Source organism: Manacus vitellinus, unplaced genomic scaffold, assembly GCF_001715985.3.
Source record: "Manacus vitellinus isolate BGI_N305 unplaced genomic scaffold, ASM171598v3 scaffold_36_pilon, whole genome shotgun sequence".
Classification (NCBI taxonomy): Eukaryota; Metazoa; Chordata; class Aves; order Passeriformes; family Pipridae; genus Manacus; species Manacus vitellinus.
The window spans coordinates 7424921-7451471 of record NW_021940508.1 but is presented as its reverse complement, the minus strand read 5'-3'; the positions used below and the strand labels follow the sequence as shown (position 1 = coordinate 7451471).

General features: G+C 46.6%; 1 protein-coding gene across 1 annotated transcript in view; it reads left to right on the top strand.

The window, feature by feature from the left end:
* The window catches only part of DNAI1 (dynein axonemal intermediate chain 1), a 141416-nt gene that overhangs the window by 99754 nt on the left and 15111 nt on the right, over positions 1 to 26551 (top strand). The window contains exons 18-19 of the mRNA XM_029961550.1: positions 151 to 250; positions 13313 to 13498. Of these exons, the coding sequence (XP_029817410.1) occupies positions 151 to 250; positions 13313 to 13498 (286 nt within the window). The remainder of the gene's footprint in view (positions 1 to 150; positions 251 to 13312; positions 13499 to 26551) is intronic.

Below are 26551 nucleotides of genomic sequence, written 5' to 3'. Positions count from 1 at the left end.
TTGCCTTTGACTCAGGCCCTGGCTGTTATCTGACACAGAGAAATACACTGTCTCTCACTTCTGCAACATCCAAGTGTTCATAGCTCATTGTTACACTTCCAGAGTGGCATGTGTCCAAATGAATTCCTCTCTCTGTGTCTTTTTTTATAGGACTCCGATGTTTGTTTATGACCTGAGTTGTGCTGTAGGGGATGTTGCATGGTCTCCTTACTCCTCCACAGTCTTTGCTGCAGTCACCATTGATGGCAAGGTGAGAGGCTCAGAGCAACACTCCTCCGATTTGAGCTGAAAGAAAGTCAAGGGAGATTAGGGCTGAGCATGGGAATGGGTGAGCCCAATTTTGGCCAAGCATGTCAGGGAGCTGCAGATCCCCTACCAGCAGGAATCCACCACAGTGAGAGGCTGAGTTGGCTGCAGATTGCCTGAATTGCTTGTTGTTGTATGGCAGGATCATTTTGGTACCTCAGAACCCTTAAAGTATTAATTGCTTTTTGATCAGTCTGATTACAGAGGACACAAAAGTCATAAAGCAACAGAGAAGAGGAAACCTGGGCAACAGCATTTCTTACTCTTTCTCCCCCTTGAAGTCTACCACACCCTTACAAGCAACAGGGCCAGAAATCCCTCGGCTGCAGCCTGATCATGCAAACAGCTGATGTTAAATCAGCTTATAAAGCCAGAGTGCTTTCAGCAGGTGCTGAGGATCAGCTGCACATCTCACTGCAGCCTTGACAAGCCCATCAGAAATGCAAGTGGGCCTTCTCCTCTAGGCACAGGGGCTTCTTGAGGACCAAGCTACCCCAGCATCTAGCACAGGAAAACTTCCCTGTAGTCCTAGTTTGCTCCTTTTACTCCAGGGAAGGAGGTACTCAGAGGACAGAGAGAAGAACAGGGTTCAGGAAACAGGCTTCTTTTTCCTATGCTTTCCTGCCTTTGGCATACATATCCCTGGGCATTAATCCCTCGCTCCTTTTCAAAGTAGGTGTTGCAAATGCACACAAATCCCTTCCTGCTCTCCTGTAGACCTCATCAGTGCAGGTGTGCAGCTTGCACATGATAGGATTGAAATACTGAACTCCTCAGTGCATCCCTGGGGATGGAGAGATGAGTCTCGAGATCAGAACTTCCCTAGTATGAGCTGACATCAGGGCAGTGGTTCCAAAGATTCAAGGTAAAGAGAAGTTATAGAATAAAGTGGTTATATGTTTATATTGATATTAAAAAAATCAATTTAAGTGGTATGCCTAGGGTCAGCCAATAGAATTTTGTTTCAATAAATATAATCAACATATTCCCACAATGTGAGGCTGTCACCAAGAGTAATAATTTGGTAATGAACTCCTTAGACCAGTCCTAATATCGAGATCACAGCAGTTATATTTTTGGCTCTAGCCATCCATTGCAGTACCTCAGATGGTTAATTTGGGCTTGGTGAGTAGCCAGGAAATGTAGCTATCCATCAATACTGGTTTAGTGCTGTGAGGCCACGTTGCTTTGCCACCATGGGCTGTATGTTTAGCTGGTATAAACTGGAAAGTCTGTGCAGTTTGGCCAAAATTACTCTAGCAAAAGGATGGCCTTTATGTATCTCTATCATTGAACTGATGCCTTGGAAACTTTATTGCAGTTTAACCTTTGTGTTATAGCAAGAAAATAATTTCACTGATACATTGGCTCAGGCTGTGAATTTGTCTCTCCCAAGCTAAGTAATAGAAATCTCTTCACTGGGTCATATGGTCTCCCTGTAAACTCAGGATGCCACAGCCTAGCCACGTTAGCTGGAGCATCCACGGGCCTGGAGTTCGTATGAGGCTATGGATAAGGCAGAAGCCTGCTTGACTTGGCAGCACTGCACCCAGGGTGCCTTACCTTGGCTGTCCTACCTTGGCTCTAAATCAGTGATCCTAACTAGAACCTAATCTAACAGGATCTAATTCTGCTTTATGCTTTTTATCCCAAACTCCAAGAAGAGTGGCCATCAACCAGAAACAGCCCAAAACTGTGCTGCCTAGAAGGACAGGTCCAGGCAAGAGCTGCTGGGCCTGTGTTAGCTGTGTTAGCTTCTAACTATGCTGGCTGCAGCAGGGTGTTTCTGAGACATAGCTTAGTTTCCATTGTTCAACAGAACCTTCTAGATCTGCAGTGGAAGGGAAATAAGTAGCTGTTTACAGCCATTTTATTTCTGGACATATTCCACTTTGTAGCAGAGTGCACTTCTTGAGGATAACTCAGCACTTCACAAAGGGCAGGCTCCATTAATGCTGGGAAAAAAATCTACGTTAACAGGATGTTCTATGATTCTACAGTACAGAAAAGTACAGGATATGGAGCCAGAAAATAAAACATTAAAGGCCTCTTGTTCATAAACAGCCTCTATCTTTGCATCTGCACGTAATCATGCCTGAAAAATTTGAAGGTTGCCTGGAGGTGGTTTTAAAATCAGACCCTAATTGCAGTCTTCAAGAGATACCTGGCATATTTTGTAAAACACTTTTCCTTATTCAAGCTGATGCTATGTTTCCAAAACGTGTTCATGAGCCCCCTAAGACTGACTCGGAAATTGGGGCATTTTTGAATCTAAAAATCTCTCAATCCACATGAATCCAGGAGGTGGGGACTTAATAAAAGCTGTAAATATCAGGGGCATTATGATAAAATGTGTTTGTTGGCAGCTGAGAATCTGCTTTGGACAGCACTGCCTCTTCATAAATAACCGGAACATGGATATTCTGCCACTGGTACAGTGGATAGTAACTGCTGCTATTGCTCTCCATCATATTCTGGGTAATTTCCTTAGTCTCCTGCTTTGCCTGTTGGCCATTTTATTTCAGAATGAGCATAAACGATTTGCAATGAAAATTGAAATAAAATAAAATGATCATCAAGATGTGCACATACATGCCAACACTTCCTGGAAAAAAACCTCCCACTTCTAGAACTAGGTGCCTAAATAAGTGACCTGATTTAAAAAGGGCTGGTCAGCCAACTGCTTTTATGGAAGCTACTCTCTGCTGGATACACTCAGAGTGGTTGCTACAGAGCATTCAGCTTTGGTTTCAATCAGTGTGCAAAGTCCACTGCAGTTTTGCCATGTGATTGCATTTCAGGTGACACATTCCTTGAAGACTCCACAATGGTTCCTAAAGCAGACAGGTGGAGAGATCTGTTATTTCTAAATATGATTCTTCCAACTCGCTTGGCTGACAGAATCTCTGTGATCTCTCCGGGCCATCTCCTACAGAGCCCTGAGTGCAGATACTGATGTGATTGTAAGTGAAATAAAATGAGGTTAGAGAACACCTTGTGTTGTAAGTGGTAAAAGCCTGACATGAAGAAAAAGACTGGCTGGGATGAGAGATGTGCTTTGGAAATCAAAAGAAAAAAAATTGGAGGTAGATTTGAATACCTAGACCCTTACACTTAGGGTTCAGGAAATCTGGGGGTGTTGGATATCAGCTTATGGTAATGACACAGGGCAGACAAATAGGAGGGGTGGAATTAAATCCTGTGACATTCAGCAGCATTTGCCTTTGGGAGTTTGTTTAAAGTCCATCTCAAACTTGTGCCTAAAGCAGGGGGGAAGAAAACCCTGAAACATGTAAAGGCGGGAATCACACCTGAAATTTCCTTTTGGGTTTCTTTTACTTACTTTCCTTAAGTAAGGAAATGGTTTTGGCATTTCCTCCACTTCTGGGCATGCAGCTGCTTTTTTGTGCTGAATTCATGCATGAATTATTAGCACTGTTAAAATAGCCAAAGACACCTATGTCACCAGTGTCCCGAGATGTCTGGATCCCAGGCTGTGGGCCACAGCTGCCCCATGCAATGACTGAGATGGTGTCGGCAAGCTGGGCTTGTTCAGCCTGGAGGAGGAACCCACCAGTGTGCCAGGAGGTAATTTTTAAGTTCGAGCCAAACTCTTCACAGCAGCACATGAAGCAATGATGAGACACAACAGCTGGAGTGAGTTGAAATGAGAGGTTTGGGCTGGATATAAGGAAAAACTTTAGCTGTGAAGGCAGGTAAGGAATGAAATAGCTTGCCCAGAGTGGCTGTACCATCTCTGTCTATGGAGGTTTTCAAACCCAGATTGGGTAGAGCAACCACATCTGACCTCAGAGCTGAGCCCGCTTTAGGCAGATGGACTTCGGGGGATCATTTACAACCTGCAGTACCTTCTAACCCTATGATGCTATGAAATGTCCTGTGCAAAAGGGAGGATCCCAGGGATTTTACAACAGGCTGGGGAACATCCACTAAGTGCAAGTCCATTTGCTCTCATGATTTTGAGGGCTGTGTTCTTCATTACTGATGCAGCAAGAGGAAGGTGATATTATAACCATCTTTAGTAAATATTGATAGCCTCAAGATAAATGTCATCCAAGTATGCACTCTACAGAGAAAACTGGTCATACATACACTCCAGGGCTTTTCCCCATTAGTGAAGCTGTTGACCTTTCAAGATGTGAAATTCTTGAAATAATACAAACCTTCAGGAAATCAGTGAAAGGTTTTTGCTGCTCAGGAAGCAAATGTGCCCTTTCCTGCTTATATAAACTTATTTTACTCTTTTGTACAACTGTTCTGAATAAGAAGTCTTGAAGACCAGCTTTCTATTGTGTCTCACTCACGGGATAACACGGCAAAGTTATTCTGCCTACTGGTCTTGATGCCCATTCTTTCCCAGGTGGGAGAGAAATGTTTAGTGCATGTGTGCACAGAGCAGTTTGCACAAACTTGCTGCCTATTTAGCACTGACTGGAAGCAAAAGCCAGTCTGTCTTTAAAAGCATGAACGATTTTGCAGATAAGAGGCTTGTTAAACCTTTAAGATTTGCAAATATTTCACTAGGTATTTTGGGCTTAATCCTGCCTCTCTTTGTAGGGCATAAATCAGAGGTCGAAGCAGACCCCTCAGCATCAGCTGATGCTTTTGCCCAGGGGTGTCAGGACAATGAACATGACTACAGATGTCCCTGCTGCATTTGAGTCTTTCCTTCAACGCTTCTGCAGTAGCCCATGGGGTTTATCCAGGCCTTGTGGGGCCACCACTACCTCTGCAGGGCTGGACAAAGTCTTTCCTGGCTCTTTGCACCATGGTTAGGGAAATGGTGGGGTGTAAAAGCAGTAAATGAGCACAAGTCTCTTTGCTGTCACTCACCAGGACCTTTGAGTAGGCTAAAGTGGGCAGGAGCTTTCTTAAAATAGCTTTGAAATTGTATTTACAGCAGAAGTGATGGTTTTCTTGTAAAACTGTTCATTTTCTTCTTCTGCAAAACCTAAAGGTCGTATAGGAACCAAGTCTGCCTTTTTCTGCTTCATGAACACATGTGAATGAAAAAATTGCTTTAACAGCATCTCAGAATATTTTGTTTGTTGATTTACCTATTAGACTTTGCATAAAAACCTGCTGGGAGCACAGAGTCCATCGGGAGAGTCTACAAGAGTTTATAAAGCTGCTTGTCTCTGCTCTTTGTTACTGGCCACTGCTAAGAATGGTTCCTCACTGGTTTGAATTTGCAAGTTTGGACCTCTGGTGTTTTGGCCACAGAGAGCCTCCAGCTGTCTGTCCTGTCCTTCTGTACAGAGACAGCAGCTCCTGAGCCTTGATCTTTATTCCTTGGCATTTTATAATGACCTGAATCTGTGCTGGTTCATTTTAAATGCCAGTCTCCAAACCATGACAGTTCAATATCTGCCTTATGAACAGCTTTGCTGGCCTGCCATGGGGTGCAGGTGGCAGAGAGCAGTGACTGCCTCTCCCATCAGACATGATGCTGCTCTTCCTTGTGCAATTGCCTGCCTTTGCCCATGCCCCAGTCTCCAGTGCTGACTCTACCTGGCAGAGCATAGCCAGGACCCTGCCAACATGTGGAGACGTGGAGCTTGGTCATAATCCATGAGGATGGAGTTTCAGCCTGACCTCAGGGACTGGGCTGTGGGTCACAGTAGAGAGGTCACAGAAGGACTGGCACAGATGGTATGTATTCATGTAGCACAGCCTTGGAGGTTTGTCCTGAGACACTTAAGGGACTGGTTGAAACAGTCTCCCTATTCTTTATCAGGTATTTGTGATGGGATGGCAGAGTAGGGAAGATTGGAGGAAAGACTCTTCGCCAGTATTCAGGATGACGACAGTGCAGAAGAGATTAGCCAGCCTAAATATGCTATCCACAAAGATCCTGGGACAAATCATTGATTGTTCTATTTGTAAGCACTGGTAGATCAAGGAACAGGCAGTCTAGTGAGGCTTTAGTAAGGCCATATCACATGAAACTGGTCTAATCTGTTCTTGAGAGTAACAGGCCCAGTAGATCAGAGGAAGGGGATGTAACACACGCCTATAAGTTGATTTCAGAAACATGATTGGCACAAGTTCATAAGCAAACTACAAGCAGGAGAGCAGGTGGATATGACATGATGGAAATCATCCTCAGCAGAGTGTGCAGGGATGCTTCGGGGACTGGGCTGGCGCTGAAACCCAGCAGTAATTGTGAGGGGACTAAGCGGGCAAGACTTATGAGTGCTTTAGTGCCAGAACTGAAATTGTAAACGAGCGTGACAGCCTCAGCAGCAATTTGCAATCAGTGAGATGAAATTCAATAAAGACACAAACTAAATGTGCAATATTAAATGAGCACTAACTGGGGAAGCAGGAGGACCTTGAGGGAGGTTGTGGCTGGGGACTGCCTGTGCTGCCATGCTCTTGCTACTCCGTTCTTCTGAGCCAAACCTGGGACATGCAAGGGGCAGTCACTCCAGTACAACCTGAGCTCAGGCTGAGTGGGCTTTGTATACTCTGAAAGGAAAGGTCATCTCTGCTGTGCAGGAGGGATTGCAGCTGCTCTCAGCCTGGTAAGTACACGAGTTCAGCACAGATTAGTTTCTGTGTTTGACATTCACCTTTCAGAAGCGATTTGAAAAGTAACATTGAATTTATTACAAACATGAAGAACAGGAGTCTTTGTGATTCATTCTAAAGCATGATATTAATGTTAAAGAGGAAAAAACAATAGTCACAGGCAACATACAAGAATCCTATTAGACCAAGCTGAAGTGCAACTAGCTCAGGGGTAGGCTGTATCAGCTATTTAGCACCAGATAACAGCATTCAAAAGTGTGCAGGACCAAGACACGAAGGAGATTATCTTAATCGTGGAGGCTTTCAGAGAAGAGCTGGCACACCAGGCTGGCACAAGTGGTGACAGACAAGGAAGTTAGCTTGAATGAACAAGTACTTTCTTGTTAAACAGTATCTCAGGGTTTCCAAAACAGGCCGAATGCTCCTCAGCCTGTCTGAATGAATAGCAGCTCTTCTCCATGCTGAGGCTTTAATTTCTTACTGAGTCGTGGGAGCTGAGTCAAATCAGCTGAGGCTGATGCTGTTTTCCTACCATATCAAATTGAGAATGACCCAATTCTTACTGAATGAGAAGGAGAGATGAGGAGGCCTTAGAGTGAAGCAGCTCCCACAGTTAAGTCAGGTGACACGGGCGTTCTTTTCCCTGCTGTGTCACGCGCCTGGGAGCAGTGGGCTGGAATGCTACAGGGCAGAGGGATGTGCTGAGCCCTCTCCCATACCCCAGGACATGCAGCTAGCTCTTGGCTGGCAAAACTCAGCTGGCTCAGCCCAAAAAGTAGCTTTCACAAATGCCTGCTCATCCTCCAAGCTTGATGGTGCCTCTGAACATATCTGTAACAGAGCTAGGGTCTCTTCTTTCAGCAGTAATATGAAAGTGCTGTGAAAGCCCATGAATTTTAGGGACTGCCTAGTGCTGGGATAAGGACAGCTGGACCAGGATTCCTGTGTTGTCATTGCAGAAGCGGGGAGGCAATGAATGTTTTCTGAGTCAGTTCTCCTTTCTTCCTGCCAAGACCCTGAATGCCCTGGGTGTCAGAGGGACTAAGGACCATCTTACAATGCTCATTTGTAACTCAAAAATGTCCTCCCAGAGAAAATTAACTGTGTTGGAAGCTCTTCTGGCTACGGTTGGCAGTATAGAAATCATGCAAAGTAAGGCCTTCACCTCATGGCAGCTTGGCTTTGACACAAGCTGTGAACAGCCCTGCCTGCCCAGTGCCTTTGGGATGCTCCAGCAGCTGTCTTGGTACCTGGCAGCTGGGGATGGCCTGCCCACTTGTTAAACATGTTACCTGAGAGTTTGAAACAAATTGTCTGTGGAGTTTGCAAATGGATGATTCAGTCAAGAAAATGAGGTAAATCGATCACAAAGGACAGTGAAAGCCAAGCACTGAAAGAGATGTCAACTGGTAAAGGACAGCATGGTATTAAATTACCCCTCACCTTTTGCTCTTTGTTGCCGAGTTACCAGGCACATCTGCCTTGTTTTTGCACTTCTATATATCTATATATCTATCCCCCCAGCCTTGGTTCAGGTTGCCATCAGGTTGTTTTTGAACATGTTAGCATTGTCCAGACCTCTGTTGGGGAGTGAAGGCTTGTAAGGCTGGAATAAAAGGACAGTGAATGCTGCAGCCATTGCAGACCCATCAGGGGTTTGAGGCATAAAGTAAAGGCAGGGTAGGTCAAAGTAGCTCTTCAGCTCCCTTCTTCATAGGCCACAAAAATCAAGTACTTTGTTTTGCTGGCAGAGAAGTTTTTCTGTTTAGAAGGTCCAGCTTCCCTGCATATCCCTTTGCATTTCCCTCCCTGGTGCTGCAGAGTAGGGGCTGACAAAGGGTATAAGGACAGAGGGCTCCAAGTCACCTCAGAGCTGTTGAACACATGAGAGCCTGGGCTGGCTTTCAGGCTGTCAGTGCAGTTTGTAGAGCAGGTGGGGAGAAATGAGTTGTTCGAAACTCTGAGCATGGTTTGATGCTAGAGGTGTGGTACTAGCCTTGGACATGAACTGTGCCATCCTTACAGTGCAGCTATGTGGAGCCTCAGTGGGGAACAGCTGGATTTTGGGAGGTGGCATGCATTTACATGATTCATAGACAGTAGAGCTGTTGGTCTGGATGCAACTGAATTAAATTTCTTCTCTGGCTGTTTAGGAGTCAGGAATGAAGGAAGCTCTTTATGTCAAATATTTCTGCAACTGTAACACAGTAGACTTAGATCCATTATCGCCTGTACATCAGGCATGGAGGCTCTGCTGTTACTGTAATGGCAATTTAGAATTGTTCTTATTGGATAAAAACCATCAGAAATTGTAGAATTCACCTGTCCCCACCTTAGAGATAACTGGGCATCTGCTTAAATTCAGTGTTGCTTTTCAGGGACTACTGACTTATCAGAGTTGCTGTCCTTCCATCAAGAGGTTTGCTTTGAGCATCTGCCTGGCGTATCTACATCAGACTGTCCAGCACTTTGGTAGTGTGGGTCTAGGTTTCTTTTGATTGTGGTTGATGCCAGCTCATAAATCCCCATGCTGCAAGGAACTGCTTAGCTTAGGAACCTGGGCTTCGCCTGGAAGTGGGATGTGTTCTCCTGTGCTTTCTTGGAGTGGGTATGGAGGTTTAAAGGGATCATAAATAAAATCACTGTTGGAGTCATTGGTTACTGCCCAGAGCTTTATTCCCCTGCACTTAAGCTGGGGGGAGCAGAAGAGAGTTCTTGCACTTTCCTATTTTGGACATTTTCAGATTTCTTTTACCTCTCTCTCTCTATGCCTTTTTCCAGATTTCTTGTTCTTGGAGTCTGATTTATGTTCCTTTGAACAAGTGACCACATATTGTTCTTAAGGACTCTGTAAAGAAGAACTGAAGTGCCCTTACCTGTTTTATTTTTAGCTTACAAACAGAAAAAAATAGAAGGTATCTACTGTGGTCTGCAAGCAGTAGAGCTCCAGATCCTGCAGGTTCCTGATTTGCTTTTATGGGATCTGAAGAAAGTATCTGATAGAAGCAAGTTCATTGTAAGGAGGCTCCTGTTCCCTTCTCTGCTGACACATACCAAAATAGAAACACTCTGAAAATCAGAGGTTTGAAACCTTCACTTTGTAGCTTCTGTATTGCTCTGGGATGAGTGTGGGTGAGCAAGTGTGATGGCCCCAGGTCTCAGCACCTGCAGTGAGGGACCAGCTTAGGCAGCATGAGAAGTGGGGTGCAGAGCTGGCAGAAAAGGGGGGGGTTATTCACTGGTTACCTCACTGGTCTGTGAGCTCCAGAAGGGTACTGATACAAATAACAACCCCTGTAAAAATGCCCATTTGCACCAGCTACCTGACAATGTCTGAGTATTAGGTCTCATCTGGGTGCTGCTGAATGAGTTCCTTCCCCTGGAACCTCTGCTCCATGGATAGAGGTTGGATGTGTCTCTGGTTCTGGTCACCCTGCTGCCCCTGAATCTGATACTCGAGTCACATGTGGAGTTGGGTGGCACTTCTGTGTGCCATGGTTGATCTTTGCTGGATCATATACTCTGAGAGGGCTCATCTCACAAGACCTGAGAGGCCATATCTGCCTGCAAGTGGTGATCTGTACTCTGGAGGGACAGGGGCCACTGTGGCAGTGGGATGGAGAGAACCTGTGTGTTTGCTGATGAGTCTCTAGGGTGGGAGATCCAACTGGATCCTTCTCTGTAATCCTTAATCCCTGGACTTGAGCCAGCAGGGCAGCTCATGGGAGCAGGAATCTCAAGGAGACTGAAGGTTTTCAGTCTCTCATTCTTTGGGCAGAAAGCCCTGCCCAAAGCCCAAGGCAGCTCTGCAGATGGTGCTAGTCACATGTCGCTTTGCTGCTTTGCAGCACTGTTAACCTTCCTCAAGTTGTGGGAAGCCCTGTGCCCCTTTTAGGGTATTCCCAAAGCACCAAAACCAGTGTTGGTCTGATCCTGTTTCCCCCTCTCCTGAGAGTAGCCATAAGCCTTTAAATCAAAGCTTCTGAAGTCCTTCCTGGTGCCTCTGGCCCACCCCTTCATCTGCTGCATCTGACAGCTGATATGAGGCTGATGTTTCCAGCCGAAGTACTGAAATAGTTTGTTCTTTTCCATGATTCCCTTGGCAAAGGAAAACAAGCCCATTTGTTTAGAAGCTCATAAAAGAGGAGCTTTATAGTAGGAACATTCATAAACTTGTTTGCTTTTGACCTTCTCCACACTGCTGATGGTTTCGAGTTCTCATCCCAGGCATTGTGCTTGTCTCGGCTGCCCGTGACATTTTTGAAAAACAGCCTCACCCAGAGTAATTTAAATTACTCAGCACTCCAACACTGAGCCTTCGGACATGCTGTCTTTCTCCAGTGCAGAACTGGGCAGGATATGCAGGTGGGATACAGTGACAGCCTTACAGAGAGCAGTGCAGACCTGGCCACTAATTCCCTGTTGCCTTTTTCTTTTTTAACTAGATTAAATAATGCTGCTCAAGCAGAGGGAATTTCCCAGGCTCTTAGGTTACTAAATTAATAAAAGTGTATTCTGTGAAGGCAAGAAATTAGATCTTTAGTGAGTGTGGGTCATGGGAGACTGATAGGCTTGAAAGAGTGTTTGTTCTTTTTTACAGAATAGGTAAGACAGCAGGTGTAAAGTACAAGCCAGGACAACCACCTTTATTTATGTCTAGGGACAGGAAATTGGAATTACCTTTGCTGGACTCTGAGACCTCGAGTGTCAGGTCGAGATTCAGTATTTAATGCTGGCATCTGATATTTTGAGCAGATAAAAATGCTGCCATGCTTTCACCTATGCTTTTTTTGACTGGGGAAGAGCTCTCCAAACTGCAGATCCTCATCTGTGGCTGATTGTCTTTTGGAGTTATACTGTCATGGATTTCTTCAAAATATGCCTGAGAACCCTGTCCACTTTTCAAGTGTTTTCCCATCTGGAAAAGTCTTATTTTACTTCAGTCTGGAAGGAGTCTCCCTCTTCTTGTTTTTTTGCATTGGTAAAATCTTTGTTTACTCTGGCCAGACCAAGGACATCACGAATTGCTACTGGCATAGGGCTTTTCGTCATAGGAACACAGAGCAGCTCATGAAACTTTTGTTTGCACACGGCCCAGCTCTTTGCTATACATGGATTCAGATAAAATTGGTGTGTAATGGTAAGGTAAATGTACTGATTTGATACAAAACCTTCCACGCTCTTTGGAATAAGCTTTCGTAGGGTAGCATTGTCAGATTTCAGATTCAAATTGTGAGCATGGCGTACTGTTGAAATTATATGATTCCTCTGTCTCTTAAGTGCTGGTAAACAAGACACAGCTGTCAGGAGGTGTTCAAGTAGTTCAGTCCTAATTTCCCCTATATTCCCACTGTACTTGTTAGCATAAAATACTCCCTTTGTTAGTTTTTCTGAAGACAGAAAAGGGAAGAGAAATGTAAAGCTGAAAGTTTCATGATGGACACCAGGTGGTAGTCCACCATGCTGCAGACTGCTTGCCTCAGCACTGGGGAAGAGAGGAACATCATGTTTTATTAGCCTTTGCAGTCTGTATCAATAACAGGAGCAAATTGCAGTTATTGGGAAATAATGTTAAATTAATACATTCTCTCGAGTAACTGCCACTGCTCCCTCTGGAGTCTTAATGAAATGTGAATTATCATGCACAGCTGGTGATGTGGCAGGTCTGTGTCACTGCTATATCAGTGCCAGAGGTCTGAGGTCCATGCCAGTGGGAATCCTACCTGAGTGGATCCTCAGGTCTGTCTCCCTCCATCCTCACCTTTCCCGTTTGGCAAATCTTTACCTGGCACTTGTCTTGATGCTGTGGGAGAAGGACATGTGTGCAGGTGTAATGTCTGAAGCAGCTGGACTGGGCTACCAGCAGAGCTGTCCTCTGCTTCCCTGGCACTACCCCAGGGTACACCCTTAATCATACTGTCCCTGTTCCCATCACTTCCCTATTACTTACTGGTTTGAGTCTTTATTGTTATTATTAAGCTGGAAATGTTAGAATGCTCTGTAACAAACAGCAATCAGAATTTCTGACAGCATTCCCTGTTTTGGGCATCAGTCTGTGTTAGACTCTGATTTAACACCTGTTTGTCTCATTACTTCCACTGAGAAGGGAGATTAAGACCTGTGGAGTTACAATGCTGGCTCTGAGACTTCTCCAGCCTGGATCAGCTGGAGCCTTGCCAAGGCTTGCACCCGCAGCAGAGAAGTGGTCCTTGCTCCATGAGACCCTGCAGGAGAAGGACAGTCCCTCACAAGCTGTACAAGTGGCTTCTGCACACTGATTACTTAAAAGAGAACCATGGCCCTGACCACAGATGGCAATTGTGTGCTGAGGCTGGGATATTTCTTCCATGGGACCTTTTCTCTCTGATTTCTCCAGCCAGCACTCTGCTGCTGAGGGATGTTCTTACCTAATTATTCCTGTTTGTGTTCTTTGCCCTTTTTTTTTCCCCAGGCCCATGTGTTTGATCTGAACATTAATAAACATGAAGCTCTCTGCACCCAGCTAGTGGTGACCAGGAAGAAAAATAAAACAACCCACATCCAATTTAATCCTGTCTTCCCTGTTATCATTGTTGGAGATGAACGAGGCCTTATCACATCCTTGAAGCTCTCTCCCAACCTGCGCAAGATGCCCAAGGTAAGGATAAGCTGCATTCCCCTCATGGATGTACCAAACAGGTCTCTTCATGCCTTATCACTGTCCCCTCTCCTTCCTTGCAACAGTGTTGGCAAAGCTGCTCTCTCTAGAGAGGTGCTTCCAATTACCTCAAACCTCTTGGGCAGAATGTTAAATCCATACCTCTGTTCCACTATGGGTAGAAAGGCTCAGTTTCCTCCTGAGCAGGAGTGGGGACTGGTGGGAAAAGGATTTGCTGTCCATGGGCAAACTTTTTCACCACGATTCAGACAAGCTCTGATCCAGAAGCTCTGCAGAGGTTCATTTGTTTCCCAAAGCTCACATATTTTCTGAGCTTTGGGTTTTACTTGCAGAACTCTTTGTAAAAAGTAAAGGAGAACCCAACACTTTCCCAAGTCCTCCCACAAAACCTGTGCTGCCTGTCTTCTTGTGCTACTGCATCAGAGCCTGTCCCCTGACCACCATGTCAACTGTTCTGTAAATGAGCAAGTAGTGTTCTTTAATGTGTGAGGAGACTTGGGATCCTTATCTCAAGTGACAGCAATGAGATACATGTGCCTCTGTGAGTTGGTGAAGTATTTTTCCTTCCCAACTGTGAGGGCCAGTTGTGAAGGATGATGATCTCTCTCACACAGATCCATTACTGGACTTTTTTTCTGGTCTTCATCCAGCTATAAGTTGAATTGCTGTAAATGCAGTGTCCTTTCTGAGCCCTTGTAATTCTCATATCCAGTTGTCTTGTGTTAAGTGGAGTCTTTCAGTTTCAGGCTTTTTAGAACCAATCCAAGAAAGCAATCTCTCAAGATGATCATCTTTTATTTATGTACTCCCAAATGTTTTATATACTCTACTAATCTGCTGTATTAGGCAGGGTCTTTGGCCAGGAACTAATCGCACTGGTGTCACACCACCGTCTTCAGAGTGATGTTAAAAAAGTTCCTTCAGCTGGATGCCACTGGAAATGTGAATCTTTCCCTGTGCTAAGAGGGCACAGAAAACATCAGCATGGCAGTTTGTTTGGAGCTGAGCTGTGGGGGTCTGTGGAGGAGAATGAGTCCTTTTTGGGTATGGTTGAGCACAGTGTCTGCCATGGACCCTTGTTGCACAAGGCCTTAAGCAGTGGAGGTGGGTCACACACACATAAATGTGGCTGCTCTCCTCCACTCCACTCCCGAGCTGTGGGCTGAGCAGCACCCAGTAATACTGTGCTGTGGATCAGAATCATGGTGTGGTTTGGGTTGGAAGGCACCTTAAAGATCATCTTTAAAGTCATGGTCAGGGACACTTTCCACTAGACCAGGTTGCTCAAAGTCCCATCCAACCTGGCCCTGAACAGTTCCAGGGATGGGGCATCCACAGCTTCTTGGGGCAACCTGTACCAGTGCCTCACAACCCTCACAGTAAAGAATTTCTTCCTAATATCCAATCTAAACTTGCTCTCTTTCAGTTTGAAGCCATTCCCCCTTGTCCTGTCAGTACATGGACTTGTAAAAAGTCCCTCTCCATCTTCCTTGTAGGCTCCCTTAAGGTACTGGAGGCCACAATTAGGTCATCTCAGAGCCTTCTGCTTTCCAAGCTGAATAATCCAAATTCTCCCAGCCTTTCCTCCTGGGAGAGGTGTTCCAGCCCTCTGATCATCTTGGTGGCCTCCTCTGGACCCACTCCAACAGGTCCATGTCCTTCCTGTGCTGAGGATCCCAGAGCTGGATGCACTGCAGGTGGGATCTCACCAGAGCTGAGGGGCAGAATCCCCTCCCTCACCTGCTGCCCACCCTGCTTTGGATGCAGCCCAGGACAGGATTGGTTTCTGGGCTGTGAGTGCACATGGCTGGGTCATGTCCAGCCTCTCACCCACCAGCACCCACAAGTCCTTCTCAGCAGGGCTGCTCTCAGTCTCTTCATGCCTGGATTGTTACTGAGGGTTGCCCCGACCCAGGTTCAGGACCTTCCACTTGGTTTTATTAAACCTCCTGAGATTCCCATGGGCCTACTTCCTAAGCTTGTCCAGGTCCCTCTGGATGGCATGCCATCCTTCAGGCATGGATTTGAATGTCTCCTTCCATTCCTGGTGGCCAGCTGCAGCCCTCTGTGCAGGGGTGAATGTTGTCCTCTCATTTGCTGACCTTCTTTAGAATCAAAATTGCACATTGTTGACAAAACAATTTAAACTGTTAGTTCATGAGTGACTCAATCACCTTCTGCTGACCTTAAACGAATAGGTACTATATCCCAGGCAACATATAAATGGGATGGAAATGGACTCTGCTGCTCTGATATTATTAAACTATCTGTCTTCCGCTGGCCTGGTTAAGTTTGAAGGGACACTAAATGGTGAACTAAATGTTTCCTTTACATGTGGAGAGGAAGGAGGGATGTTCAGGCATGACTGGTTATGTGTACAGGTTCCTTGGCTGCAGCCAGCTTGTCTTTGAAAGAAGAATTTAAAACAGATGACGTGAAGCGTGGTGGCAAAGTGGTGGATCTGGCCCAGACTACTTAGTCGCCTTTCTGTGCCGCAAGTGAACAAGTGGTGGTTTAGGCGATGGATGAGGGTGCTTTAACAGGGGAAGTCAAGCCCTGGCAGAACAGGAGGTGCCATCCACTCTGTCGTCCTGTCTACCTCCTTCCTGTGCCTGCACAACTCTTTGTGTCCTTGGCACCAAGCCTCCAGCCATCTTTGCAAGAGTATCATCTCACTGGGAAATCAGATGTACTTCCAAAGTATTGATCCTGGCTCCTCTAAAGATCAAGTCAATGTGCTCTTTAAACCCTTACCCTGTCCAAGCAGCCTTCCTCTTTAAAATGGCTAAACTTCTCCCTCTTTTCTGGGAGTCCCTGCGGTGGAGTTAACAGTAATGGAACTTCAGAGATTTTTGTAAGTGAAGAGGATTCAAAACTTTGGGGGGAGTCCTGGCATCCCAGCTGTCTCCTTTCAGATAAACCTGCCTGTGCCTGCCTCAGCACCTGGGTACCTCAGGCTGTTCTCTTCACCATAGATCCCCATAGAACCCAGTGGGGACACCTGCCCCACACCCAACAAGCCACAGCCAGTGCTTCACATCAACCCCAGCATCTGTGAGCTCAGCTGCCTGGTCTTGCTTCTGTCAGCTCCTTTGGAGATGGAAAGGTGCCTTTTGCTGAGGTCTGGCAGAACCTAGGCTTCCAAAGGGGCACAGACAGGTCCCACTGCCTGTCTGTTGCACACTGATGTCACAGGGGTTTGCCTTCCCACGCAGCTGGGACAACTGCTTTTGACACGTATGAAGAGCAGACTAATCAACCTTTTTTGAGAGAACTCTTAATAGCCACATGTCATTCCAAACCCCATTCTTCCCCTAAAAACAGACACAGTGCTGTCTGCTCCATGTTCTGCAGATTCCTTAACTATCGCTGGGCTTACAAAATAGGGCTTACAAAGAGAGACTGAGCTTGGGATTTCAGGCATGCTGAATTTATTCTGTTTTGCCTTTTAGGTAAAGGTGTTGTGGTAGATAAGTGGAAGTAGGGAGGGTAAGGATAAGACTTTGGTCCCTTCCTGTCTTCATGTCCTTGAGCTAGGAGGGAAGGTTCAAGAGCTCTTTAAATAATTCACTGGGTTGACCCACAGCTTAATTAATTCATATTTGTAAAACACTTGGGGATCTTTAAGAAGTGTTATTTAATACTCTGAGTTTTGCTGTCAGCGACGTTAGCACAGCCTCATTTATGAACACTTGGCAGAACAAATATGCCGAAAGGGAAACTTCTCAAAAGCAGTCAGGTGGTATTTTCAGAAGTGACTTTCCCCAAGACATACAGTAAAATCTTCAAAAAATGCCTAAAACCCCCTGCGAGTTTTGGCATCCTAAATCATTTAGTGGCACGTGGGAAAAGGTGCATTTGTTGTTAAGAGGAAGCTGGAGAGAGGAGCTCTGCCATCTGTCAGGCACTTGTGTCAAGGACACACAGAGGGCACAGAGATCCTGTGTACAAGGGACATCAAGCCCAGCAGGTGTCCTTGTGTCTGTGCCCTGGTCATTCAGGTCCTGGAGCTCTCCCTAGTCCCACAGATGAAGTCTCTGGGACAGAACAAAGACATCCTCTTGCCCCAAAGCAGTGAGCTGTATTTGTTTCCATGAGGTGTGATCCTGGTAGAGGTTTTCCTCTGCCTATTGCTGTTGTCTCTAGATTGTGTGAACACTCTGGGAGGATTGTGTGAACTCCTGGGAGTTCTCTAGGAACACACTACCCAACTGCTAAGCATCAGCTCCAAGAGCCTGGGAGCTTAGGGGGGCAAAGACAGCTGTACCCAAACCGTGTGGGAAGAGCAACCACGGGGCAGAGAGCAGAGCTTGCTGAAGGTGTGTTTGCAATCAAACTACAACCAGCGTGGTCCTGCACTGGCCATGCTGAACAACATCTCCCTGAGCACCCAGCCCTGCTTGGGCAGAAAGCTCATGGCAACAAGTATTGTCCTGTGCAAGTAGGCCAGTGAAACTCCTTAGGGTCCTTCTACTCAGGGCTCAGAATTGGGAGACAGAAATGCTTGCAGTATTTTAAGATGCAGCAGTAGGAACAAGTGGCTCTCTGCTGTTGTCCAAGCCACTTTTGGACTCCAAGCACTCCTTAAATGTTGCGGTGGATGTCAGGCAGGAGTTGTTCAACTTATAAAGTATCATTTCTAATTTTTAACGACCTTGGGTGGTTGAGTTCACCCGAGGGAAGCATTACTGTAAGAAGAATCAGTTTTGGGCAGAGCTGTTTAATTAGTGAGCCTTCCGGGTTTCACTCGAGAGTTGGAAGAAATTAAAGCATTTTGTCATCACAGTCAGAAGAATGTAGCTGCTCATGGGCTTTGGTTTTCTATAAACTGCTAAAATAGCCTGGCGCAACCCCTGTCAATGCTAAAAGTAAGGAGAAGATAGTAAAAAAAAGTGCAGTGTTTTTTAGAAATGTTGGGAGACCACAGAAGAGTAGCAGTAGAAAAGAAAGCTTACAATACAGATTTGCTGAGACTAAGGCAAATTTCTTGGCCAGTACCCAGGCTGATGGCCAGAAGGCAGACAGCTTCTTGGCCTGATGCTTGTCTTGGATATTTTTCTTGGATTATTTAGGATCATTATCTCAGCCTCTGTTCCTGCTACTGATTTCTTCACATGCAAGACACTTCTTTCTTTGTCTGTCGGGGACAGTTGTGTTTCTTCCCATGCAGTAAATCCTGATGGACAGGGTCTAGCCAGGCATGAGTGGAGTGTGAAGGGGAACACGGCTGCTCATGCATTCCAGATCTGTGCACAGCCTTCCTGTCCATGTGCACATGCTGGGCAGCTGCTCTGCTCTCCCCATGCCTTATCGCACCTTCTAGTGTCACCTCTGGGCTCCCTGTGCCCCGCTGCATCTTTGCAGCACTGGTGATTTTGCCCTTGGCCAAATCCAGCCCAAGACTGCTCAACCAAGGGAGGGGCATCAAATTTTGCTTCATGAAGCACTGTGGGTCTTTGACCATAACTGTTGGCACAGTCTAGGAGGGATCAGCTAGGGTAAGGGGACTGGGATGGACAGTGCAAGTATGTTGGGGTTTTAAGGAGATGAAAGAGGGAAGGGCATTTGGGGAAGATTGGTGGAAGTGTGCAAAGTTTAAAGGAGGCAAAAGGAGAATGGCTGAAATCTCTTCTTCAACCTATCCACCTCCCCAGCATTGTCTCCTTCATGACCTCTTGGGACTTGAGTTGCTTCCTTCTCATACTCCCCAGCAGCACCCACTGCACACAGTGCTGTCTCAGTAAAGGATGTGGCTTTCATCCCTATACCCAGTCTCAGTGGGATGCAGCTCAGATCCAGAGCAGGTACTAGGCAAGGACAGTGTAAACAGAGAGTGGGATTCTTGGTCCTGAACCTCACTGCTTTGTAGCCTCGTGTTGCCATCACCTAGGGTGACAGGGAGAAACTTGAAGGAGGTAAGGATCAGGAGATTGTTTCTATTCTTTGTGTTTTCCTGTAGCTGTGGGAGGTGTGAGGGATGAACCAACCAGCACAAAAAGATGAACATAAACTCCCTCCTTCTGTCCATGAGGTACAGTACACGTGACTGTATTTCAGGAAGGAAGCTATTGATTAGATACATTCTCCAAGGTCAGTTCTGGACTGGTGAGTAGTTTAGCACTGAGGAAAGTGTATTTGGTCCCTTAACTTTACATTTCAACAGCTCTCATTCTGTCTGAGAGAAAAGCACTTGTCTCCTCTCCAAAGGGCTCAAGTTTTGTTCTTTTAGTGGTGTAATTCCTAGTCCTTCTGTTTTCATGCAAATGTTCCTCTCTCGTTGAGATTCCCTCAGTGCTTCTGTGCTGCTCAATCAGTGGTGGATTTCCTCTCCTCTCTTCAGAACTGGGTAATTGCTCAGTGACCCAGAAGCGTAGAGCACAAGCAGTGTTGGAGGAATTTGGCATCAAGTGCTGCTGTGCCCTGCCTTCATCAGGACTGCCTCCTCCAGAGGCAGCTTGGCCTCTGGCTAAGGAGACACACACAACTGAGCTTGGGACTCATAAAAACTGACCTGCAGCTTGATAGCTTCCTCTGAGGCTTGCAAATGCTTTTTTATTCCCTCCTCTGTTATTTAGTCTAGTTGCAAGTAGCTGCTCTCTCTACTGCTAGGGGAAGAGCTGAGGAGCATGGGTGCATCCAGAGACTTGTGAAACCCTGTTCCTGATCATTCACAGCTTTCTGTGTCATTTTGGTACGGGAAGGAAACCCAGAGCTGGAGGCCTGCAAGACGGGTGGGTTGGAGACACATGTGTATGAACAGGTGGCTCTGAGCCAGCCTTGGAGCAGGAAGGGCTGGAGGTGGTTGCTCTGACAGTCTCTGCTGCTGGCGTGTGCTGGTCCCAGCAAGAGGCCACACCACTGTTGTGCAGCTTGCCAGGGTGTGAGCAGCACTGCTTGTGGCCTGCGGCTGTTTTGCTATGCAGAACTGTGACTCATGATTGTAAATCAGCAGCTACCAAAGGGAATACTGACAAAAGCAGGCTCCCCGTGCCCCTTCCAGCTTCTCCTTCCCCACCACACTTTCCAGCCCTGACATTGTGCTAGAAAACCTATGAGCAGGAAGATCCTCACAGCCCCCAAGGATACCTTCGCCCTCCACTGTCCCACATCAGGTTCCTTGCAATCTCACATAGCCTGAGATAAAATGAAGGGACTGTTTAATCCTGGAAAGCTGTTACTTGGGAAGTGAGGTGGTGCATGTGCCAGCAGGCTATAGTCCTTCTTGGGCAAAACTGAAGCCTTTGGAAATTTACCTAGACACCCTGGACATAGTCACTGTTCACAGGAGAGTGGCTCTAAGGCACAAATCCAGATGTCTGAGAGTGTCACACCACAGTTACAGGGAGTTCTGGATCCTGGACAGAGATGTGGCAACCTTAAATACTCACATTGTTTGGATAGCTAACCCAAACAAACCAGCAGTGGATCTAAAGGACTTGAATCTTCTCTATATTAAATCTATTTTCTTCTTTTTTGGAGAAATAATTTTTAAGTTGCATCAAACTAAGTCAGGGGAGAAGAGAGTTCTGTGCAACAGAAGCAATGCTGAACCCCAAGGTGAAGAGCAGGAGTTTTTCTTCTTTTTACTGTTCCTGGCCACATGTCTTCAACCTTGTTTTTGTTGTGTAATGTCACTCTCTGTGGCTGCTATGTTTGGCAGTTGTTGGAGAGACAACATCAGCATATTTACAAGTTATTTTAAGCTGAAGTCAATTCCCAGTGGTCAGGGTGATGTGTGTTTAGTATCTTAAATGGAAACACTGGCAACTGAAGCAAGAAAAGGTCCCATTTTACAAAAATTCCATAGTACTTATGAATAATTTCTAAAGTGCAAATCTCATCCTGTGAGGTGCTGTGTGCTGTCAGGGGGATACTGACAAAGTCAAGAGGACTGTCTTTGACTTTCTAGTTTCATCTTTGAGGATCTGTTTAATAAAAAGGTTTGCCTATGTTTGAAAGTGATGCAAGACTGCTCCATTTTGCAATACTAGCAGTTTGGACAGAAATGCTATGGGGATTTGGTTTTGGGATCAATAGTAGTCAAGACCTTCTAGATATAAATCTGGTTTGTGTCCATTGGATTTGCTGTCCTCAGTAACTGAAACCTGAATTTGGACAAGCAAAAATGGTTTCTAGTGGTGCCTTATTTACACCTTTCCTTGTATTTCTCCCTGCTGGTGCTGTTATGTTGCTACAAGTACTGTTTTGTCTGTAGACTTTTCATCCTCTTTTTTTGTGCACAGATTGTGTCTGTACTTTGGTGTCTGCCATCCTAGAGCTCCCCAAGCCCCAGCAGTGTGGACTTTGTTCCTCTGCAGCCCGAGGAGCCCCGTCACTGCCTGTCCTGGGAAATGCCTAATGCATGAGAAGGAGCTTTGCCTTACATTTCAAAGGACTTGCATTTTGGTTAGATGTGTGATTGCCTGAATATGCCTGTTCAGCTTGCACAGCTCCTCTTTGAGCCAGAGCCTCAGCTTTCTCCAGTGCCTTGGCAGAAAGCCATGACAGCAGAGGAGGGGACACAGCACAGTGCTGTGGAAAGAGAGGCACTGACCAACCTGATGGGATGCTTAGCTCACCTGTCCTCCCTTTCTTGCTTTAATCTGTCCTCTGGGCATTTGTTTCCATGCAGATGACTTAAGTCCCCTCCAGAAAACTGGGGGATCCCGAGAAATCACCAGTTCTTTGCCTGAATGACAGCCCCAGTACAAAGGCAGAGAGACCCCCAGGGGGATAAACTATTTTCAAAGCAGGCTTTTGGCAGAGCCAGAAACGGAGGCTTTTCTTTTTTGGGAGACTCTCATTCCCCCAGCAATGGCTGGGTGAGGGTGCAGGTCTCCAGCCTGCAACCTCCCCTGAAGTGACAATTGGATGCTCAGTCCCCTGCCAGAACTGATTAAAGTGGCCTGATGAAGGAGGTAATGTGGGTGCTTATCCTGCAGGTCATCTGAGGGTGAGCTATTTTTTTGCCAGAGAGCCCCAAGCAGCTCTCAGGAGTGCAGCTATTCCTGTGCCCTGGCTCTGCACAGGGGTGTGGAGGAGGAAAGCTTGTTAGCTCTGTGCCTGAGCCACAGGGTGTGTTAGGACAAGGCAAGAGCTCATCATGGGGACAAAGTGCAAAGCAGTGGCTGGGGCCTGAGAGACTCCATGGATCTACAGCCTGTTCTCTGTGTTTGTCTCCTGCTGAGTGCTTTTAGGACACATCCAATACCGTCACACCTCAGGGGAGGAGCTGCAGTTGGGGTGCACTGATAGACAACTCTGTCCCACTGGGGCCCAGCTCCTGGCAGGTTCTCCTGCCTCCTGCCTGACATTGGGATGTCACAGACTATCAAGGCCAAGATTTCAAGCTGGGCCAGCCAGGTCGCTGGAGAACTCATGAAAATTAGGAAGTGGAGCAGGGCACCAAAAGATGCTCACCCACAACTAGCAGACACAGCAATGATGTGCACACTGTTACCACTCCTGCCCAGTAATTCCATCTTGGCCCTGTGCTGTCCATCCTGGCAGACAGAGGAGTGAGTAGGGGAAGATAAGAGTGCAGGTCCAGGTGTGAAGCAGATGGAAGATGTGGCAGTTGTATGAGAGAATGGGTGAGAAGCTGGATCATGGCAGGGAAGAGCACACATCCCATGGGTGTCCTGGCCAGAAAAGTGCAAAAACACCTAGAACATGAATAAGCAGCTCCCTGTTGGCTCTGCACCTTCACAGGGGTTGGTTTGGCCTCCATTTGGACTGATCATGCAATTAAGGTGGAAAAATAGAACTAATTCTTCCCAGGTCATGGCTCTGCACTGTCCTGAGCACCTGAGGACTCACTCAGCGGGGATGGAGAACAGGACAGTGGTCTTCATGGGCAAGACCCATCCCAGTCATGTTTTTGCCTTGCCTCACTGAACCAAGCAATGCTCCAGAGCTTGAAGAAGGTGGGCTTTTACTCTTCTTTGAGCTCTTCCTTACTTGTACTTTTACATACCTTGTCTCTGGGAATTGACTGAGTGCTGTTGGACAGTGTCCCTCATTGCAAAACCTGGTGGTATTTGCTGCACTAACAAAGGCAGGAAATTTGTCATGGCATGGAATAGGAAGAAATGCAGCTACAAGGGCCAGAGGAACAGCTTGATATCTGGCATATCCCTGTAACTGCTCCTGAGCCACTGCCAGAGCCTGACACAGCCTTCCCCAGGCAGCTGGCTTGAGCTGGAAAGGGCTGAGGCTGCCTGGGGAGACACAGAGGGCAGCTCCCTGATTGTGTCTGTGTCACTGTAAAACACATCCCAAATGCATTGCTCTAAAAAGCCCTTCACTTTCAAACTTCACTTGTGTGTTTTCTGACACTGGGTGCATTTATCTGCAGACCTCCATGCCCCTGCCTGTCCTGATCGAAACCATCGCACTGCTCCCAGCCCTTCCCAAGCCTCTCCCCGACTCATGCCACCTATCCAACCTCCTCCAAAGGAAAAGAAGGGGAGACACCTGTGCCTGAAGGCAGGCCAAACAAATGTCCCTTGCTCAAATTAATTTGATGGGCTCAATGGAGAATTGTTTAAATGAGAGAAGAGAAGGAATCGCCGATGAATAAAACGTCTTGCTGCTTACGGTGATGGAACTGACGCAAGAGGATTATTTTTATCCCGTGGAGAAAAGGAAGAGCCCTGTGAAGCAGAGGAGAAGAGGGGCTGCCTTACCTCCCGCTGGCTGTGGGAGATGCAGTGACGGCTGCAATCAAAGCAGCTCCAAGGTTCTCCGGGAGGAAAACTGTTATGCTCCAATTCACTGACTGATTCTGTGAGATGGGATGCCAGACACCAACTGTGTGAAGCCGCCTTAGAGCAAACATCCCCTGATCTTTTGTGCTCCCATATCTCACCAGGAAGCTGCCTATGATCCCACTGCTCTCAGTCTGGGGTGTGTCTGAGCTCCTCACCCCTCATAGGGTCCTGGTCAGTGCAGAGACCTGTTCTGCCTGGACATTGCTGTGTTTCCCATTTCCCACCTGTTGGGCTGAAATCTCCTTCTCGTTATCTCCCAGACCACATCCTGTGAGCTGTGTCCTTGCTGCACCATGTCCTGTGGGTGCAGCTCTCCTACTGCCCTCCCCAGCACAAAGGGATCCTTTCACATGACCGGCCGTGATGCTCCTGTTCCTCTGTGGTGGCAGAGCTCACTGTTTCACAGCTCCATGGGAGTGCCAGGTCCCATCCAGGTGATTATGCCTCTAACCCTGATGGCAGAACACTCCCTCCCTGTATTTTTGCATGGAATTGTCCCTGCTCACTTGCAATATCTTGCATTTGTCCTTGTTAAATCACATACTGGTTTTCCAGGTCACATCTCTGGTCCAACAAAGTAATTTCCAATTCCAGTCCTGCCTTCCGGGACACCTGCAGCCTTCCCGTCTGTCCCAATGTCCAAGTACTAATAGTAAATCTGTCCAGATCCCCTCCAGACCGTGGAGCTGTGGGAGTTGCGCACAACTCAGTGCTGACTGCTCTGGGTACAGCTACTGACTGGGTCTTACCAATTTCTGCCCACATTATATAGATCTGTTGGTTCACTTCAGGAGCAGGATATCAAGGGAGACAATGGCACAGTCTTCCTGTGGTCAAGGTTAATGACTTCTGTGTCTTTCCTGTCCACAAGGTTTATTCCAGTGTTGCAAAAACAAATCAGATTGGTCCAGCATGACTTCTTTGGTGCAAATCCACATTAGTTGTGATGCATTTCAGTAACATTACAGCTTGTTGACTTTTTCTGCTCATCTTCTGAAAAGTGAGGATAAACTGAAGGGTCTGAGATTCTCTTCTTTTTTGGATAGTTACTACCTTTACCTTTATCAGCTTTCTGATCCCTGTCACCCTCTGAGATTCCCCAAGAAACTGCTTTGGATTAGGGATATTAGGTTGAGCTGATGTGATAAAAGCTGCCTTGCCAGGGGGCTGTTGTGGTCAGGATGGTCTCAAACATCATAATCAAGTCAAAGTGTGTGGGCTTTATTAGGCAAACAAATATACCTGGGAAGAAAAGTGCATGCACCCTAAAGCTTGTATTTTATTCTCTGGATATATATTATTTGTGATAATAAAAGGCATTACCTCTCCCTACCAGCCTGTTCTGTCTGGGTACACGCTAACCCATGCCCTGAACAGCCAGAGCAGAAATCTTCTCATTTGGTTGCCGGTGTCAGCTGTGATATCCTGAGGATTTGGGATTGCAGAGAAGGGGGAAGGTTCCTTCCCAGGAACACAGAGTGAGCATGAATGCGCTGTGCAGCCTCTGCTTTCTTGTTTGCCTCCTCCAACTTGTTGATGATTATGTAGACTTGCTGTCAGAAGTTAGACACCAAAACCAGAATGACCAGAAACTACTTTGCAAATGCAGCTGTGAGACTGGAGGATGCTCAACCCTCTCCAGGATTAGGTTTCCTGCTTTGATCTGCACTAAAGAAACCTGCTAAGCCAGGAAAATGAACTCAAGGGCTAGGCAACTAAAGGACATCCAGTAGGAGTGAAGGGAATTAATAATTTAGTGTATTTCATGTCAATGAAAAAAAAAAAAAGCGTTCCAGGCTTTGCCTCATGGTTTGAGTTTGAAATAGAGCTGAGCAAAAGGCTGATGGATTGAGTTTCAATTACATCTGCTTGTTCAAGAAGAAAAGCTGTGCTGTAAAAACACTGCAGCCCACATGGCTCCCACAACCTGGAGGCTGGGAAACTTGGACTGCATGAATGAAAGGGAGGCCCATCCTGAGAAACCTCGGCTTATCTGCTGCCGTGAGGCCAAAGGCAGGGCTGTGGAGGTGCTGTCTCACTCATCCCAACCTCATGAGGTTTCCCAGCCTAAAGCACCAGCAAAGGAGAGGGATGTGGGCCCTGCTCCCGCAGTGGGGAGAGCCTGGGGCAGCTCGAGCCTGAAGTGCAGTGCCTCAGGATGGAAATCCTGGGGTGGCTGTAGGGCACAAAGTCTTGCAGAGGGATCTGATATCCCTTCTATGGTGGCAGGAAAATCTCCAAGTTTCTTGCCTTGGGGATT